An 18,441-nucleotide genomic window follows, 5' to 3' on the forward strand; every position below is an offset into this window, starting at 1 on the left:
AAGAAGATGTATTACTTGAAGATATTACTGTTGATGATGAAGAAGAGGATGATGAAGAGGATGACGATGAAGAGGATGATGACGAAGAGGATGATGATGAAGAAAAAGTATTTTCTGCTAGCAGTCACAGTGATGACGATGGTAATGATGATGATGACGATCAGGGAGGTACGGGTGTTACAGTTACTGAATCATCAAAAGAGCAAAATGTTGATGATTATATGCATGATGATGCAAATGAAGATCATGATGATGATGCTGAAAGTCAGGGGGAGAATGTGGATGACAAGAATGTCGATGAAGTTGAGAAGTTAATTCTTCGTATTGAGCCTGATGTAGAAGAATGAGAAATCAGGCATACGTATACTTTGGATGAAGTTCTCAAGATATTTAATGTTAATGAAGATGAGTTCAAGTTCGATTTTGAAGAAGAATTGAACGCTTTCGATATCAACCAACAACCTGAGTATGAATACAAGTATGTTGAAGAGGCAGATGTCTATGATAGGGTTGAGGTTGAAGATTGTACAGATGAAGAGAATTTGAATGAAGATACTTCAGAATTTCCAACTCTGGTTGAATTCTTTAGTGAAGAGAATAGAGATGAACTGAGAAGGAAAGTTGCTGAAATCTTGAAAGATAAGAACTTTGACGGAACGACAAAAGACCCACAGAAAGAAGAAAGAAAGAAGTGGTTCCGTAAAGATACTGAAAGGAAGTTCAAGCGTTCGTTGAAGTTTTACAAAAGAGATAGAGATGTTTTGCTGGGTGATATCATTAGCTGGGGATTTCTACCTCATGTTAATGCATATGCTATTCGTAGAGAATACGGTGTGCAGTATTTTGAACGTTTGTATGATATTATGTCCCTACCTTGGTGGGATGTAGAAGAGTTGTCTAAGGTAAGAACATTGGGTTATTCGATCAGAAAGAATGATGTGCCTATGTGGGGATTGATCAAGTATGAATCATTGAAAAACTTCAAGCACTGGAAGCCACGTTACCCAAAGAAGGTGAGAAGAGTTAATCCTGAAACTGGTAATGAAGAGATGATACTGCATGTGAAAAAGCCAAGAGTGATAAAAAATATACCTGTGCAGAGAATGGAACAAGATTTCTATACGGGTTTTGTATGTTGGGTATACAACTGTATATCGACTGAAGCTGTGATCACGTACAGGGCAGAGAATGAAATTAGAGAAATCTTTGTGTATTATCCGCTGTGGCTGATGAACTGTTCTGCGAAAGACATCGAATGTTTGTTTGTGAACAAGATATGGTTTAAAGCTGAAGATAGAGAACAAGCTATGTAGTTTCAGAGAGTTGTGTCTGTTTGTTTTCAAAAGGGTATTAATGCTGACAACAAATGGAACTCAAAGTGGTGAAATATTGAAGAGGAAGAGAAGTTAAAGAGAGAGAAAGAACAGAAGGCACAAGAAGATAAAGACAATATGCTGAGACATACTCTAAACCAGAGAATGGCAGCTAAAGAAAAGCAAGCAGTGGAAGCGAATGAGAAGCTTAGGAAGATGTTGGCACGAAAACCTAAGCAGAGGGAATAAACTTTCAAGTCGCTGTGAAGATTGTTTGAAGACCAGACTAAAGACTCCGGCTGTATCCAAGGGGGAGTTTGTTGGTGCACGATGTCTAAAGCCTACGTCTTGTGTCTAGGTCATAATGTATAGGGGTCTTTATGTCAAAAATGTATAGTTAAGGGTTTAAGTTGTAATTTCTCATGAATGTGTCCTATCTAATTCCGCACGGAATTACTAAATGTAATTCCACATGAACTGTCACGTATGATTTCGTGCGGAATTAGAAGGCAATATATATGTGTGTTTGCATTCTCATTTGGTACGGAATTAGCTGCATAGTAACGAAGTGCTGCCGAATTCCTGCCATGTAATCACGTTTTATTTTGAATGAGAAGCAAGTATTAAAGTGAACTTTCTGTTTTCTACTCCATTCTTACTGATTCAAAGCTGTTTGATTGATTCCGCCTCTCAAACAGTGTGTATTGCCTCTTATTGACTCAATCGGTCGGTAAAACGATCCTAGTGTTGGTTTTGTTCAAAGTGTTTGTGACCATTCTTTGTTTAAATGTTCTAAAGATGAAGTGTTCATTGTGTTGTTAGTTTATGTGGACGATATAATTGTCACAAGGAACAATAAAACTGAAATTGAAAAAATAAAATCCTTACTTAGCAATACTTTTCAAATTAAGGACTTAGGCTTATTAAAGTATTTTTTAGGTTTAGAAGTTATATATGACGAGTCTGGAATTTGTTTAAACCAAAGAAAATACTATCTTGATCTATTAAGTGAATTCGGATACTTAGCTTGTAAACCTGTTTACACTCCTATTGAATTAAGTCAAGTTGTGAATGCTAGAACAAGTACTTGTGAAGAGAATTTAAGAGATATTACTAGCTATCAAAAATTAATAGGAAAACTGATTTACTTGTCTTTGACACGTCCTGATATCAGTTATGCCGTCCAATATTTGAGTCAGTTTATGCATTCTCCTTTGGAAGTTCATCTTAAAATTGCCTTGAGGTTGTTAAGGTATTTAAAGTCTAGCCCAAGTAAAGGTCTTATGTTCAAAAGGGGTTGTGATTCTGAATTAACATGTTATGTTGATTCGGACTGGGCTAAGTGCTTAGTGATCAGAAAATTTGTCACTGGGTTATGTGTATTTCTGGGTAAAAATCTGGTGTCGTGGAAAAGTAAGAAACAGAGTACTGTTTCGAGGTCCACAGGGGAAGCTGAATATAGGGCGATGTGTTCAGCAACTTGTGAACTGGTCTGGATTGTTAACATGTTGAAAGAAGTAAGAGTTGACTGCACGTTACCAGTTAAGTTATTTTGTGATAGCACAACAACTATTGCTATAGCTGCTAATCCAGTTTTTCACGAAAGGACTAAACATTTTGAGATTGACCTGTATTTTTTGAGGGAAAAGGTGTCGATTGGTTTTATAAGTACAGAAAAGTAGACTCGGAAAGTCAATTGGCTGATATTCTTACTAAAGGTTTGAGTATAAGTCAACATGAATATTTTTGTGAAAAATTGGGGTTGCTCGATTTGTTTAGGACAAACGAATGAAGGGGGATGTTAAAAAGTGTCACTATATATTGTTTCATTCATTCTGTCCTAAGTTGGTTGGTTAAAAGGTGCATTTCAATATTCACTGTGTGGTATTATTTGTCTGATTCTTTTGGTTCTATTGTGCACAGTTTCATAAGTTCAGTGGGCAATGTGAAAGATTCTAAGGACTGCGATCATCTTTGTGCTTTCTCAGGGGTTCTAAGTGTAAACTGCTATGTACGGAGATATAAAAGAGTGATTGCCTGTTAGTTCATTCATTCTCCCCAAAATTTTACTTCACACTCTTTCTTTTTCCTCTGTATAGTCGTTGTTAGGGCTGTTGAAGTTTGTTGAGTTCTGGTTACAATCTCTCATCTGTATCATTGAGAGATTGCTGTATACTTGTGGATTGATCATCGGTTGATAAGCATCAGTGTATTGTTGTACTTTGTATCGATTAGATCTCACAGTTGTGAGATCTAGGGTTTCTGGGGGGTTATCTTTTCTGGGTTGGTTAAATAAGATTTTCGTCACGTTTTGTCGCTATTTCTTGTGTTGTTTATTAGATTTCGTCTGTTGTGTTAAATCTGTACCATTCTTTACACCTAGCCTAGGTAAAAGAAGAAGATTTTGTTACTAAATATGTTGAAAAAACAATTTTGTAAAATGGCCTCCGCTTTATAGTTCGTTTAGCTCTATAAAAACGTTAGAACAACCCTAAATAGTTTTATTATATACTAGGTTATAATCCCGTGTATTACACGGGGTTGAATAAATAATTTTTATATATTAAATAATAAAACAATATATCTTTAAACCTCATTTATTGTACGGGTTGAATAAATATAATTTTATATATTAAATAATAAGAGTTATATCTATAAGAACCATATTGTACGGGTTGAATAAATGTAATTTTGTATACCAAATAAAAAAGTGATATCTTTAAAACCACGTGTATTACACGGGTTGAATAAATGTAATATTGTTTACCAAATAATAAATAATACGTATTTAAAAAACCTCATTTATTATACTGGTTGAATAAATGTAATTTTATATACCAAACAATAAAAAAATTACATCTTTAAAAATATGCGCATTACATGGTTTGGATAAATGTAATTTTCCGTACTAAATAATAAAAAAATATATATCCTTAAAAAACCCCGTGTATTGTACGAATTGAATAAATCTAATTTTATATATCAAATTATAAAAGTTATATCTTAAAAAACCTCATGTGTTACATGGGTCGACTAAATGTAATTTTGTATAGTGAAAATAAAAATATTTAATATACTAATACGGTTTTCGTGATAAAAATAGATTATTCTGTTATTGCAAAATTTGTTAACGAAGTCTCAATAAATTTAACCATTTTTTTAAAACTCCGTAAATGTATAAATGATAAATACTATTAGTTAATTTTATTTTAAATTTCGTAAAATTTATTTGATACCAAACAAAACGTTCAAATATAATTAATTCAAAGAGTTAATTACATAGTTAGTCTCTGTGGTTTGCACAAAATAACATACTTAGGTACTAATAGTTTAAAATCACCTTCTAGGGTATTAAGTTTTCATTTTGTAACGTTTGGAGGTATTAACTTATAGGGTATTAACATAGTTAGTCTCTGTTGTTTGCACAAAATAACATACTTAGGAGCTAATAGATTGTGATTTTAAACCTACAAATAACGTTAATACCTCCAAACGTTATAAAATGAAAAGTTAATACCCTAGAATGTGATTTTAAACTATTAGTACCTAAGTATGTTACTTTGTGCAAACCACAGGGACTAACTATGTAATTAACTCTTAATTTAAAAAAATAATATTATAAATGAGAAGGAGATTAAACTAAATAATAATTATCCATAACATATTAAACTAATAATATTTAGTATGAGGGTTATCTATAATATAAGATATTAAATTAAATAATATTTAGTAGAAGTATTATCTATATTTTATTAGAAGAAATTAAATTAAAATAATAATTATTTATAAGAGATGACCTAATATGAGGACAAATGTGGTTTCTTTTCTTATAACATATTTTTAACCTCAAAAGTTTATTTATGTTGGTAAGGTTCGAATATAAAAACCAAAAAGCAAAAGGTTAAAAAAAGTGAGAAAAAGAAGAAAAAGACGGGGATCAAACCAAACGAAGGCTAAGATACGGACACCTGGCCAATGATAAAGGCCTGCCTCTTTTCCACACCACACTTTCCTTTCTAACTTGTATACCACGCATCCAAGATTGTACATTCATCTGGAACACATGATTTCACCTCTGGAAAACACAACCAATTGAAACGATAACATTCTAAATAAAAGAACTTATAAAAAAACAAATAATATTTGAAAAATTAAAAACGAAGAAGACGAGGCCTCTAATTGTATCATCCTCATTCTCTCCACACGTAAAACTGTGAGTATCTTCAAACCCTAGATTCTCTGCAACTATGTGTAATTTACTTAATTTCTCATCACTTTATCATGATCTAGTATCTGAACACTGATTCTACAGTGTGTAATGCTGTCAATCGATTACATTACGAACATGTTGTTGCGAATTTCATTGTTATGATCGCTTTTGCGTTATTGTTACGCTATCGGTTTGTCGTTTCTACGTGTTACAGTTCTAGATGATTGATTGATAATGTTTATATACTCGCGTTATTGTTTCCGTTTTGTGTGTAATTTGTTCGAGTTGTAGACTGTGACTGGAATAGATTATAGAGTGTAGATTATAGGTTATAGATCATAGGTTATAGGTTATAGATTATAGATCCTTGATTTTGATGTGTATATGTTTGTTTATTGTGTAGATGCTGTTGAGGTTTTGTTTGTGTATACAAGGTTTTATAAGTAGTAATCGTATTAATATGAACTAATTTGAGCTTTGTGCCTCCTCCTTTTAGGATTATATCAAGTTTTTATCACTTTGCATTATCGTTACGCTATTTGTTTGAAGTTTGTACGTGTTACTGTTCTAGATGATTGATAATGTTTATATACTCGCGTTATTGTTTCTGTTTTGTGTCTAATTTGTTCGAGTGGTAGGCTGTGAGTGGAATAGATTATAGGTTATCGATCCTTTATTTTGATGTGTATATGTTTGTTTATTGTGTGGATGCTGTTGAGGTTTTGTTTATGTGTATACAAGGTTTTGTAAGTAGTAATGGTATTAATAAGAACTAATTTGAACTTTGTGCCTCCTCCTTTTAGGATTATATCAAGTTTTTATCGCTTCGCGTTATCGTTACGCTATTTGTTTGACGTTTGTACGTGTTACACTCCTAGATGATTGATAATGTTTATATACTCACGTTATTGTTTCTGTTTTGTGTCTAATTTGCTCGAGTGGTAGACTGTGAGTGGAATAGATTCTACGTTATCGATCCTTGATTTTGATGTGTATATGTTTGTTTATTGTGTGGATGCTGTTGAGGTTTTGTTTATGTGTATACAAGGTTTTGTAAGTAGTAATGGTATTAATAAGAACTAATTTGAGCTTTGTGCCTCCTCGTTTTAGGATTATATCAAGTTTTTAGTTTTTAGGTTTGTATCAGATTGAATCGTGCTACGGTTTGTTCGGTTTAGAGCTGTTTGCCTGTTTCTGATCTTTGTGTTCTCTTGTTTTGATTATAAGGTAGAGTTAATCAAAAGGGCTTCCATTGCGTGTTACTGCCAAAATTTTAAAATATCAAAGACACTGTTATGTTTTCAGATGCTTATTAATATAATGGATTTGGTTCTGCAAATGCTAGTAGGGAAATCTCATGAAAGTTACCACGGTTTTCGTTGTAGGATGTTAAATGATCATTTAGAAGTACAGCAATATCCAAATTTTGTCGGTGATACTCTCTAGTTTGTCATGTTGAAGGACATTATATAAATAGATAATTAATTATTAAGCCATACGTCCATGTTACACAGTGAGTATAATAAGTGTGAAATATATATCAAATTTGATATAATGGTGATCTTGGTGTTTAAATTTTTGAGCAAGATGTTCATATTTCACATTCGATTAGAGTATTACAATGAAGGAAACTGTTTCCCTTCAAAAGGTGAATCTAATTATTAAGTATTGATGGCAAGTGGTTTGATATCTACTTCAAAATGCAATTGACAGTTAGCATTTGCATGAAATTTGCTGAACTGAGTATAGTGTGTTAACCCCACCACACACACACACATACACGAATCCATTTTGACATTGCAAGTTTACTAGATCTGTTTTAACACTGCAAGTTCGTCACAAATAAGGAAACTGTAGCCTGTTTTTTATCCATATTTTCTCTTTACTATTTCTTTCCGCTGACTTATGGTTTTGAAGTTAATGAGTGATTTCTGTTTTTGTCTCAGCGTTACTCTTGTATGTGATAGTTTTATTGACATGTATAATATACTCGCATGTATTATGTGGGTATGCCACATATTTCAGGCTCTATCCATGGTGTCAGTAATGAGTACGAGTCTGTCGAGTATTATGTGCTGATTTTTGTAGACGTCTACTTCTTATTCGAATGCTGTTATATGAACCTCATGTACTTTAACTCGAAATTTTAGTATTTAATATCCAGACTGTAGGATTTTCCCTCTTTTTAACATCTAACTTTTACTTGCCCTGCATTTTCAGGTTTATTCTACCGTGTTAACAAAATTTTGTTACACATCAAATGCTCTGTAGTATTTCACACATACTTGGTTTGATCTAGTGCTTGACGTTTAAAGTTGGGCACTTCTGGATCAATGAAAAGTGTGTACCGAAGGTTAGTAATATGATATAGTTCTTGTATGTTTGTTTATATGACTTGTAACCGAAGCGTAATTATTTTTTTCCTATTAATCCAGCGGTTTCTTCAAGAAGTCAAATGATAGTGGGAGAATCGTTTTAACTGCAATCATGGGGATGATATTAGGATATTTCATCGGTGTATCTTTTCCATATCTTTCTTTTACTAAGGTAATTGTTTTTCAAAGTTATATATATCTTAGTGATATCGGTAATTTCAATTTTCATCATCATCACCCAATGGGTTAACTAATAACTATTACATCTTTCAGATTAGCTTACTTCCAGTCATCCATTCACCATTTGATACAACAATGCATGACGATCATCAATCTAATCCTCATGAACGTAGTTTCCCTGAAAATCTTGGTTCATCTAATACACCTGAACTACCTCAGGTTTGTTTTTAACTTTTTATATATTTCCTAATATATTTGTTCCATACAAGAATTTTTTGCATATTGTTTTTCATTTGGGGTTTAAACACATATGTTTTTTGGTGTCAGATTTATGCTGCAACGAATCCTCGTGGTGCAGAGTCTTTACCTCCAGCAATTGTAGTTTCAGAAACTGATTTTTATTTGAGAAGATTATGGGGTGAACCTTCTAAGGTATGGAACCGAGATCATTTCTATATGGCAACACAACATACTTTTACCGTCTAGGTAAAATAAAAATCTTAGACAAATTTGCTTTGTGACTTGGTGTTGGAATTTCAGGATTTGAAGAAGAAACAAAGGTATTTGGTAACTTTCACTGTAGGATGGGATCAGAGGAATAATATCGACGCAGCAGTTAAAAAGGTTAAAATTTTAATAGAGTAAAACACCATTTTCATCCATGAGGTTTGACCAGTTTTGCGACTTTCGTCCAAAGGTTTGTTTTTCCGCATCTGGATTCAAAAGATTTGAAATCTTGCCATTTTCATCCGGCTCGTTAACTCCATCCATTTTTCTTCGTTAAGTCAGGGCTGGAAAATGGAAGGAGTTACCGAGCTGGATGAAAATGGCAAGATTTCAAACCTTTTGAATCTAGATGCAGAAAAACACACCTTTGGACGAAAGTCGCAAAACTGGCCAAACTTCAGGGATGAAAATGGCATTCTACTCTTTAATATAATATATTTCACAAGTTTTTTTATGCTATTATGAAGATACTGAGATATGAACTTTTTTTATAATTCACAGTTTTCGGATGATTTCCAAATCGTTCTTTTTCACTATGACGGTAGAACAACAGAATGGGATGAGTACGAGTGGTCAAAGCAGGCAATCCATATTAGCGTACAGAAGCAGACTAAATGGTATGTATGAATTATCACGTTCAATCTTTGCTTGTTGACTATTCTGTCTTTCCTTTTATATAAAAATCACTTCGTTGTAGGTGGTATGCAAAAAGGTTTTTGCATCCAGATATCGTAGCAGCTTATGATTACATATTTCTTTGGGATGAAGATCTTGGCGTTGAGCACTTTAACGGAGACAATTATATGCAGTTAGTTAAGAAATATCGGTTGGAGATATCTCAGCCTGGACTTGAACCCTATGAGGGATTAACATGGCAGATGACAAAAAGGAGAGGCGATAAAGAAGTTCACAAGTAGGTTACTATCTTTTATTTACTTTTCCTAATTGTAGTACAAATGTTGTATTACTTTAGTGATTTCCATTAGTGACAATTTCGACCCATTTACTTATAACAGGATTAATAAAAATTAGCTTGAGAATTAGTGGGTCAAAAGTTGAGATCTCATAAAACCTTCTATTCCTATGTCATTTAATTAAAAAGTGTAAAATGCCATTTTCGTCCTTGAGGTTTGGCCAGTTTTGCGACTTTCGTCCAAAGGTTTGTTTTTCCACACCTGGATCCAAGAGGTTTGAAATCTTTCTTGCCATTTTCATCCGGCTAGTTAACTCCATTCATTTTATCCGTTAAGTTAAAGGTATTTTTCGTCTTTTTTTGCTAACTTAAAGGGCAATTTGGTCCTTTTCACTTTATGAAAAAAGACATATTACCCCTGAAAAAGACCGAATTGCCCTTTAAGCTAACAAAAAAAGACAGAAATACCCCTGACTTAATGGAGAAAAATGGATGGAGTTAACGAACTGGATGAAAGTGGCAAGATTTCAAACCTTTTGGATGCAGATGCGGAAAAACAAACCTTTGGACGAAAGTCGCAAAACTGGCCAAACCTCGGGGACGAAAATGGCATTTTATAATGTAATTTCGCAGTCATAGTTGACATAATACCAAATTTGGACAAAAAGCGTTCTGGTTCAACCGCACCCCACCAAGCCCTTGGGGTTATAAATACTGTTTGCTTGCTAGAATTTGTATTTAAGTAATTTTGAAATGTGCACGACACTAAAGATGTAAGTATTTGACTTGGTCAACAGGGTTACAGATGAGAAACCAGGAGTGTGTACTGATCCACATCTGCCACCATGTGCAGCGTATATTTCCCTTTTATCTTCATAAAAGTCGTTATAGTGATTCTCAGTTTTGTTTAATACAATAGGACTCATTGCTAGTATTGCTTATATCCAGATTTGTGGAAATTATGGCTCCTGTTTTCTCTCGTGATGCTTGGCGGTGTGTGTGGTACATGATCCAGGTAAACGTATCTATCAAAAGTCAACATTTCATCGTAAAATGCTGCTGCATGTGCATATTACAATATTACATACATTTTGCCATGTACATGCAGAATGATTTGGTGCATGGATGGGGTTTGGATTTTGCACTTAGAAGATGTGTAGAGGTGAATGCTTTTTCGTTTTCATCTTTTATTTTGTATTTTCTAGTTTCCACTTATGCAATATCGTCTATAACGTGTTTCTTCTCACAGCCCGCACATGAAAAATTCGGTGTGGTTGATTCGCAATGGATTGTGCATCAACATATTCCTTCACTTGGGGGCCAGGTCAGACATCGTAATTTATATGAATATTCGTATACCACATTAAAAATATTGGCTTGCGAAATGATAGTCTGTTCGTATTTGTTTAGGGGGAGCATGAGAATGGGATAGCTCTACGGGAAGGGGTAAGCACTGTTTACACATATTCATCAAAATTAAAACAATATGATCAAAAGTCCTAAAACATAATGTTTCAGATACCAAAAACTCTAAACTAAAACTCATCTATAGAAAAAGACATTAATGTTCGGGTTTTTTTTTTGGGTTCCGGATTTCGGGTGGGTTGTTCGGGTTTTTGGCTGGGAAAAAGTGACCCGATAACCGACCCATTAAAGGTTCGGATAAAACTGAACAGCCCTACCACTACGTATGCTTGATTTTTTTTTTTTTTTTTTTTTTTTGAACTATAGGTAAAAGTTAGGTGCCACAAGGAGTGGGCTCTATTCCGAGAACGACTTGAGAACGCGGATAAAGCTTACTTGAAACAGAATGGGACTAAACTTTAACTTGCATTTTTTATACTTTTTCTTAAAAGTCAAAACCCATTTGACTTCTCATCCGCGTCTCGGGAGTTGACTTTCATGCTGACTTTTTGGTCACGGTTCATAGCCAGACATGTTTTGTAATGTATAGGCATGATAACCGTAGGTTGTGTGCATAGTTGATTACCGCACGCTAAATTAAACAGGTGGTAGGTAGTAACTTGACCTCGTGGATTATCCGTGATAAATAGAAGATCAAGCATTGTTCTTGAACCTCTACACAAGAACCATCTTGTTTGGTAGTTTAGAATGTCATGTTGGACCATGCAACCCACTGTTTGAGGCAGTTTACAGGTTGTGTGAGCCAACACACCACAATGATGTTACTATAATATAATGATGAAATAATTTATATATGTATTTTTAGATAGATTGACAACTTGCATAATGTATTTAACTGTAGTGGGCTATGGAAATTGCTACAGTTGAAAGGTTATATTAAGCATGTATTGTTTAAACTATAAACGTTGCAAGAAAACTAAAAGGAGGGAGAACAAGTGTACCAAATTATCCTCATCTCTGCCACTTGCTTGTGTTTTCTTGGTGGCCCAACAATTGGTGCCGTTTAACATAGTTGGGAGCCTTTTGTCGCTCAACTTCTGTGGCACCTCTCCACTTCCTCTGGTCTGCCTGAACGTGGTGTGCTACATTACTATCATTTACCCCGGTCACTCTAATGACCCTAAATACTTGAACTTGGTTGTCTGTGGGACGTCACCTGCAATAGTAACTTGGGTGTCCTTTGCATTGTTTGCACCACTTAAGTTACAAACATATATTCGGTTCTCCGCTAAATTACTCCCAAGCATCTGCGCTCTAGGATTGCTTGCCACTCTACTAGCCTTTCATTTAGTTCCTACTTAACAAATATTAATATATTATAGTGTATGATATGAATTTCCATTAGACACTAAATTCATGAAATAGCTATTGTCACATATAATTTGAATAATGTACATGGAATAGTTAAAACCAACCCCAACTTATATCAGTCGATCGGGTCGGCTTAAAATATAGTCTAAGTCAACTAGTTCAAAAGTTAAAAAAACGAGTTGCATAGTTTACCCAGAGACCATTTACATTAGAATCATATATTAAGTTAAATTTTATGAATTTTAAAATAAATAAATATCATTAAAGTCATATTTAGTTTGGTAATTTTTTTCCATGCAAACACACACACATACTTCTACTATTAAAATCATCACACTTAACTCCGCATGATTTAAATTTTAAACCCATAACTAGATTTTTTTTGAACATCGACTTTCATTAACAACAACCCTCTAACAAGAAACTAGAGGGGCAACCAACAAACAACAAGCAACAAAACCAACAGACAATTATACATCGAAACATCTCCACTTAGCCCCATCGAGACTCAATGATTTCGACCTATTAGTAATCCAAAGAAAACTTAAAAGACTTTACTGGTTCGTTTGAAAAAATACATGAAAACTTGTTACTCTAAATATTTTGAAGACATATGCTTCAACGTTTAGATACTTGAAAACTTGTTACTCTAGATATTTTGAAGAATAAAGTTACAATATGGACATGTACGTCAAACTTGACAATATATAGTCGCGTGTAAGGCTGTAAGCCCATTAGTACGGACAAACGACAATACATATGTCTCATGATAATGTGATATTATTTAGACAGCTATTTTTTGAAGATTTTCAAACAAATATAGCATAAATTCTGGTTCCCAAGTACAATAATATCATGTTCTTGTACATTTTGATTATTATGTTTGAAGTTCTTGTTACCTTGATTGGGTGCTTTAAAAAAGAGATATTGATTTAAATAACCTTATCTTTAACCACTGGGTCGGTAGCACTCTCAACTTTCAATTTGTACCACATTATTTTCAACTTATTGGCCGATAACACTCCTAAACTAACCCAATTTGCTAACATCAGCTGACACGTTATCAAAAAGCCAAGTCAGACGTCACATCATCAAAAAATTCAATGTCAGATGTCACGCCGCCACACAAGTGTCACATCAGTAAAAAACTAACTGGATTAGGGTGTTCAGTTAGTTTTGGGCTGCTATCGGCCAATAAGTTGTAAGTTGAGAGTGGTGTGATACAAACCGAAAGTTGAAAGTGTTATCGACCAATGACGGAAGTTTGGTTATTTAATTACATCCCTTCAAAAAAATATGCTTTTTAAAAGTAAAACACTTTAATATTACACTAAAACTATTAAATATTTATTTTTAACTCTTTCATCTACTTATTACATATGTTTTAACTTTTATAACGTACTAACTTAAAAAAATTCCCAATCAGTTCACGTGTGTAGCAAAAGGATATTTCTTTCACGATCTATTAATGAAAACAAAAGAATCCATCCAAAGTGTTGGTGAAGAATATTCGTATAATTATTGAGTTATTTCAATGAAAAAGAAAACCACTTCGTTACACACGTATAGATGAGGCATGTAGAAGAAAAAAAAAAATAGGTAAAGTATTTAAACTAATATATTTATTATTTTATGCACTTACTATATATTTAATTAATTTTTATTAAGTCATAATTGTCAAGATAAAGTCCCCACCAGTTCACATGCGTCACAAAAACACAAAAACAATTTATTTAAAGTGCTAGTGAAGAATGCCCATGTACCAGTTTAGACTTTAGAATCCACTTCCATACAAGTGCAGGAAATTTGTCCTTTTATATAAGGATGAGTCCTGCTATATCCATAGTAGACAAAAAAAATATGTATTTAATGGCTAACTCACATCCACTTTATACATACTTGTAAATTATTTTGTCAAGTAACAGTATATTATTCTTTTAAGAGTAAAATGTGATTTTGGTCCCTGTGTTTTGGGCATTTTTGCTATTTTAGTCCAAATCTCAAATTTTTTAAATCTGGGTCCCTGTAGTTTCACTTTTGTTGCCATTTTAGTCCAAAATTCAAATTACCTCCTATTTCACTATTAAAAGCGGTAGTTTTGTCTTTTTGTTCAGGGGTATAATCGTCCAGATTTTTATAACAGTTAAATCGTTAAATTAATTATACTCATTCAATTCCTTTATACCCCCCCCCCCAATTTAGCCATCGTCTTCCCCAAAAAACCCTAACAGCAGTTCATCTTCCTCCACATCCTCAAAGTTCTCAAACAAGCTCAAAACCCTAACCCCTCACAAACCGATAACAACACAGTTTCAACCTCATCCGAATCCGCCATTAAAGCACTTCTCGAGCTCAAACACGAATCGGAATCAATCCTCTGCAACGATCCGCACCTTGTTACGCTGTCTATGCACCTAACCGCTTTAAAAACTCTCATCGAACACTCGTGTAACGCTCAACAACGTAAACACGGACTCGGATCGTTCATAACTCGCCGAGTCAACTCACACGAGGTTTCCAGACTCGCCGGTGCAATCGAGTCCGAGATTCAAGCGTGGATCGATCTAGAGTTTATCAAAACCCTTACGCAAGCGCTTGTTCATACAGGTACTGTTACCGTTGAATCTGATATGAAACAGGAACTGTGTTGATCGATTTGATTGAAGAGTTTGAGGAACGAATCGGTAGAGGATTCAATCGAAAACTACAGGATTTGATTCTCAGATCTAAAGTTTTTACAAAACTCGAATCGATTTTGTGCGGTTAACTGCGTAGGGTTTGTTTCAGGTGACATAATTCCCAGCTACAGGATTTGATTCTCAGATCTAAAGTTTTTTGGGGAAGATGAACTGTTGTTTGGGTTTTTTTGGGGAAGACAATGGCTAAATGGGGGGTATAAAGGAATTAAATGAGTATAACTAATTTAATGATTTAATTGTTATAAAAAACTGGACGATTATACCCCTAAGCAAAAAGACAAAACTACCAGCTTTTAATAGTGAAATAGGAGGTAATTTGAATTTTGGACTAAAATGGCAACAAAAGTGAAACTACAGAAACCCAGATTTAAAAAGTTTGAGATTTGGACTAAAATGACAAAAGTGGCCAAACTACAGGGACCAAAATGGCAGTTTACTCTTCTTTTAATATTTTGGTTTATGGTTTTTGCAACATGCTACAAAGTTTGCTACATTATTTATCAACTATTTTTTCTAGATTTTGCTATGAATATCGCTACAACTTTTATTTAGTTATTTTTTTCTATATATTTATTTCTAAACTCTGCTACGGATTTTAAATAACAGTTTTTACTTGATGTTAAATGATCTGTTTTTATCATTTTGTTAGGAATTTTGCTAACAATTTTACTACATTATTTTTTTACTATGTTCATTTCCTCGAAATTGCTACAAATTTTGCTACGGAATTGGTTTGTGACAAAACATCCTTAGCTAGATTGTAGCAAAATGTGTTCCTAGCTAGTTCGTTGCAATATTTGCGACCTATTTTTTTAGTAGGAAAATTCCGTAGCAAATGCATGTTTTAGTAGTAGTGAACCAAGTTGGCTTGGCTTGGCTCGATCTGACTTGGTTTTTAAGAATGACATTTAACAAATACATTCAATAGTTCAAATTACAATTCAAAAACTAGGAAACATGTTACAAAATCAAACTCAACCGGATACAAAATAAGTTCAACTAGGGTTAAAGATCCGCCCGCGTTGCGGTGCGGGTACATCGTAAACATTGAATAGATTAGTCCAAACATTATATGATGCATTAACCATATGAAAACACACATTTCGACGTATCTAGTTGAACTCAGTGTAACCTGTATAAGCATTGTCATTGGATCAAACGTAAAGTAAATGAAATTCATACCGAACAATAACTTGAATTTATACGAAAACGTACATAAAAATATGCACGTAAAAATGGTTTCTTTAAATGAAAACGTATTATATTTGACCTGACTCGTCCATAAAAAAAGTTTACGTCGGAATGTAAAAGAAATCATATTTATACATACCCGTACATAAAATATGCACGTAAAAATAGTTTTTAAGTAAAGGAAGTATAGGGGTAAACCGAAAGAAAATATTAGTAAAAAAATTAATAGATTAAAACCGTTCGTAAAACCGTGCCAAGTAGCACCAATGCAACAACGGCATCGACTCTCAACATCGTAAAAATAAAATAGGTAAAATGGTAAAAATTACACTGAACGAAAAGGAGACTAAAATTGTTGAACCACACACACCCGTTACAGTGTATTAATGCGAAGAAATTAACCGGAAACGTAAAACGTAGAAAATAATAACTTAGTTGATCTAGGACCCGCCCATTGCGGCGAAGTTTTCAAAAGGGAAAAAATGAACGTGTTGCGACGGGTCTGTCAAATATGGGAAAATAGAGCAAAAACGTTGAAACTCACATGCACGTCACTACATGTTAACTCGCAAAATTTAGAACGAAACGTAAAACGAAAAACTTGCAAAAGATAAAAAGTATGGGGACCAAAGTTGTAAATAATAAAGTGTTGTGTTAAATTCAAAAGATGAAAAGTTTGAGTTAAAAGTAAAAATTCAAATGGGTTAAAATGAAAAAGATAAAACTTTAAGGTTGAAAGTGGAAATCAAGTAATGGGTTAAAATTTAAAAGATAAAAGTTTAAGGTAGAAAGTGGAAAATCAAATTTTTTTTTGGAAAAAACCCAAAGCATAGGGTACAAGTGATGATGCATAAGAAAGTTGTAAATTTATATATGGGATAATATTACAAAAAAAAAAAAAAAAAAAAATCAAATCAAATCAAGTTCAACCAATTTAAAATGAGTTAATTATACAAATGGGTCCTGTGGTTTATACCTAATTTCGTCTTTGGGTACTAACTTTTTTTAACAGGTTTAGGTTCTATGGTTTCAATTTTATAACACCTTTGGGTACTAACACCAAAATTAGTTAATTAATGACTAAAATACCCTTGCATTTTTTTAAGTTTATCAATGTAACACATTTGGGTACTAACACCTAATTTTATTTAACTTTAAATCAATTTTACAAAATCTATTTATTTTTTTATTTTCATCTTTTTATTATATCTCTTAATTAACATAAACTCTATTTATTTTTTTATTTTCATATTTTATTAAATTTCTTATTTAACATAAAATCTACTTGTTACACCAGTATTTTTTTAAATAGATTTTTTAAATAAAATCTACTAGTTATATAGTTTTATGTAAATTAAATTTCTTACCCGTTTTAAATAATGTAAACCTTACTCGTTTTCAATTTTGGATTGAAATGATTGATAATAATAAATATCTTTCATGTAAAAAAATTTTAAGCCTTTTTTTAACTCGTTTTTTTTTATCATTTACATTTTACTATTTTAGAAAGAAATTTAATTTACATAAAACTATATAGCTATGTATTTTAGATAAAACTATATAGTTAGATATTTTAGATAAAACAAAAAAAGTTAAGCCTTTTTTTAACTCGTTTTTTTTGTAAAAAGATATTTAATTTACATAAAACTATATAGCTAGTAGATTTTACTAGTGCAACTAGTAGATTTTATGTAAATTAAATATCTTTCTAAAATAGTAAAATGTAAATGAACAAAAAAACGAGTTAAAAAAAGGCTTAAATTTTTTTTACATGAAAGATACTAATTATTGTTAGTGCATACATCTGTCGACTTCGTCTTGTATCGAGTCTTAGATTATGTTGTATAGATCAGGGCACGTTTTACGAGAAAATAGGAAGTTTCAGTGAGTTAGAATGCTGATTTCGCTCCTAGCAACACTTGGAAGTGATTTCGCCCGAAATCACAATCAGGTGATTTCGCCCGAGATTTCAAGTGTTGATTGAGCTCCAAATGACTCCATGTCATTACGAGCGAAATCAGAAGCCCTATATATAGGTCTCTTTAGAGCGAAATCAGCAACTATTGCCTTGTATTCCATACCGAAGTGCTGCCGGTGTGAAGACTCGGTGTAATTGCTGTCAAATCAATACAATCAGTAGTTAAAGTGAAGATCAAGCTGTTACTAAGTCTATTTCTTGTTTTCCGCACCTGAAATAGATCAGAACCTCTTTGAACGACTCATTTGGGTCAGCCGAACTGATCCTTACAAGTGGTATCAAAGCCAGTTGGAGGAATTCTGCAGTTTACAGCTGAATTTCGTTGAGATTTCTTGCTTC

At 33.2% G+C, this 18,441-nt stretch overlaps 1 protein-coding gene across 2 annotated transcripts; it reads left to right on the forward strand.

Annotated features, from left to right (window-relative positions):
• Positions 1-5,392: 5,392 nt before the first annotated feature.
• Positions 5,393-11,731, forward strand: LOC110898052. Of its 2 annotated transcripts, none has more exons than XM_022144789.2 (14): positions 5,393-5,526; positions 7,744-7,876; positions 7,959-8,070; positions 8,172-8,297; positions 8,406-8,510; positions 8,619-8,702; positions 9,087-9,202; positions 9,283-9,498; positions 10,296-10,352; positions 10,447-10,513; positions 10,607-10,660; positions 10,748-10,822; positions 10,909-10,944; positions 11,230-11,731. In XM_022144789.2, exons 2-14 carry the CDS (start codon positions 7,857-7,859, stop codon positions 11,323-11,325), a joined length of 1,164 nt encoding a protein of 387 aa, XP_022000481.1. In that variant the 5' UTR covers positions 5,393-5,526; positions 7,744-7,856; the 3' UTR covers positions 11,326-11,731. The 2 variants fall into 2 exon arrangements, with proteins under 2 accessions (XP_022000481.1, XP_022000482.1); XM_022144790.2 differs by having other exon boundaries at positions 5,511-5,564.
• The last annotated feature ends 6,710 nt before the right edge of the window (positions 11,732-18,441 follow it).

Source organism: Helianthus annuus, chromosome 13 (assembly GCF_002127325.2).
Source record: "Helianthus annuus cultivar XRQ/B chromosome 13, HanXRQr2.0-SUNRISE, whole genome shotgun sequence".
NCBI classification, from domain to species: Eukaryota; Viridiplantae; Streptophyta; class Magnoliopsida; order Asterales; family Asteraceae; genus Helianthus; species Helianthus annuus.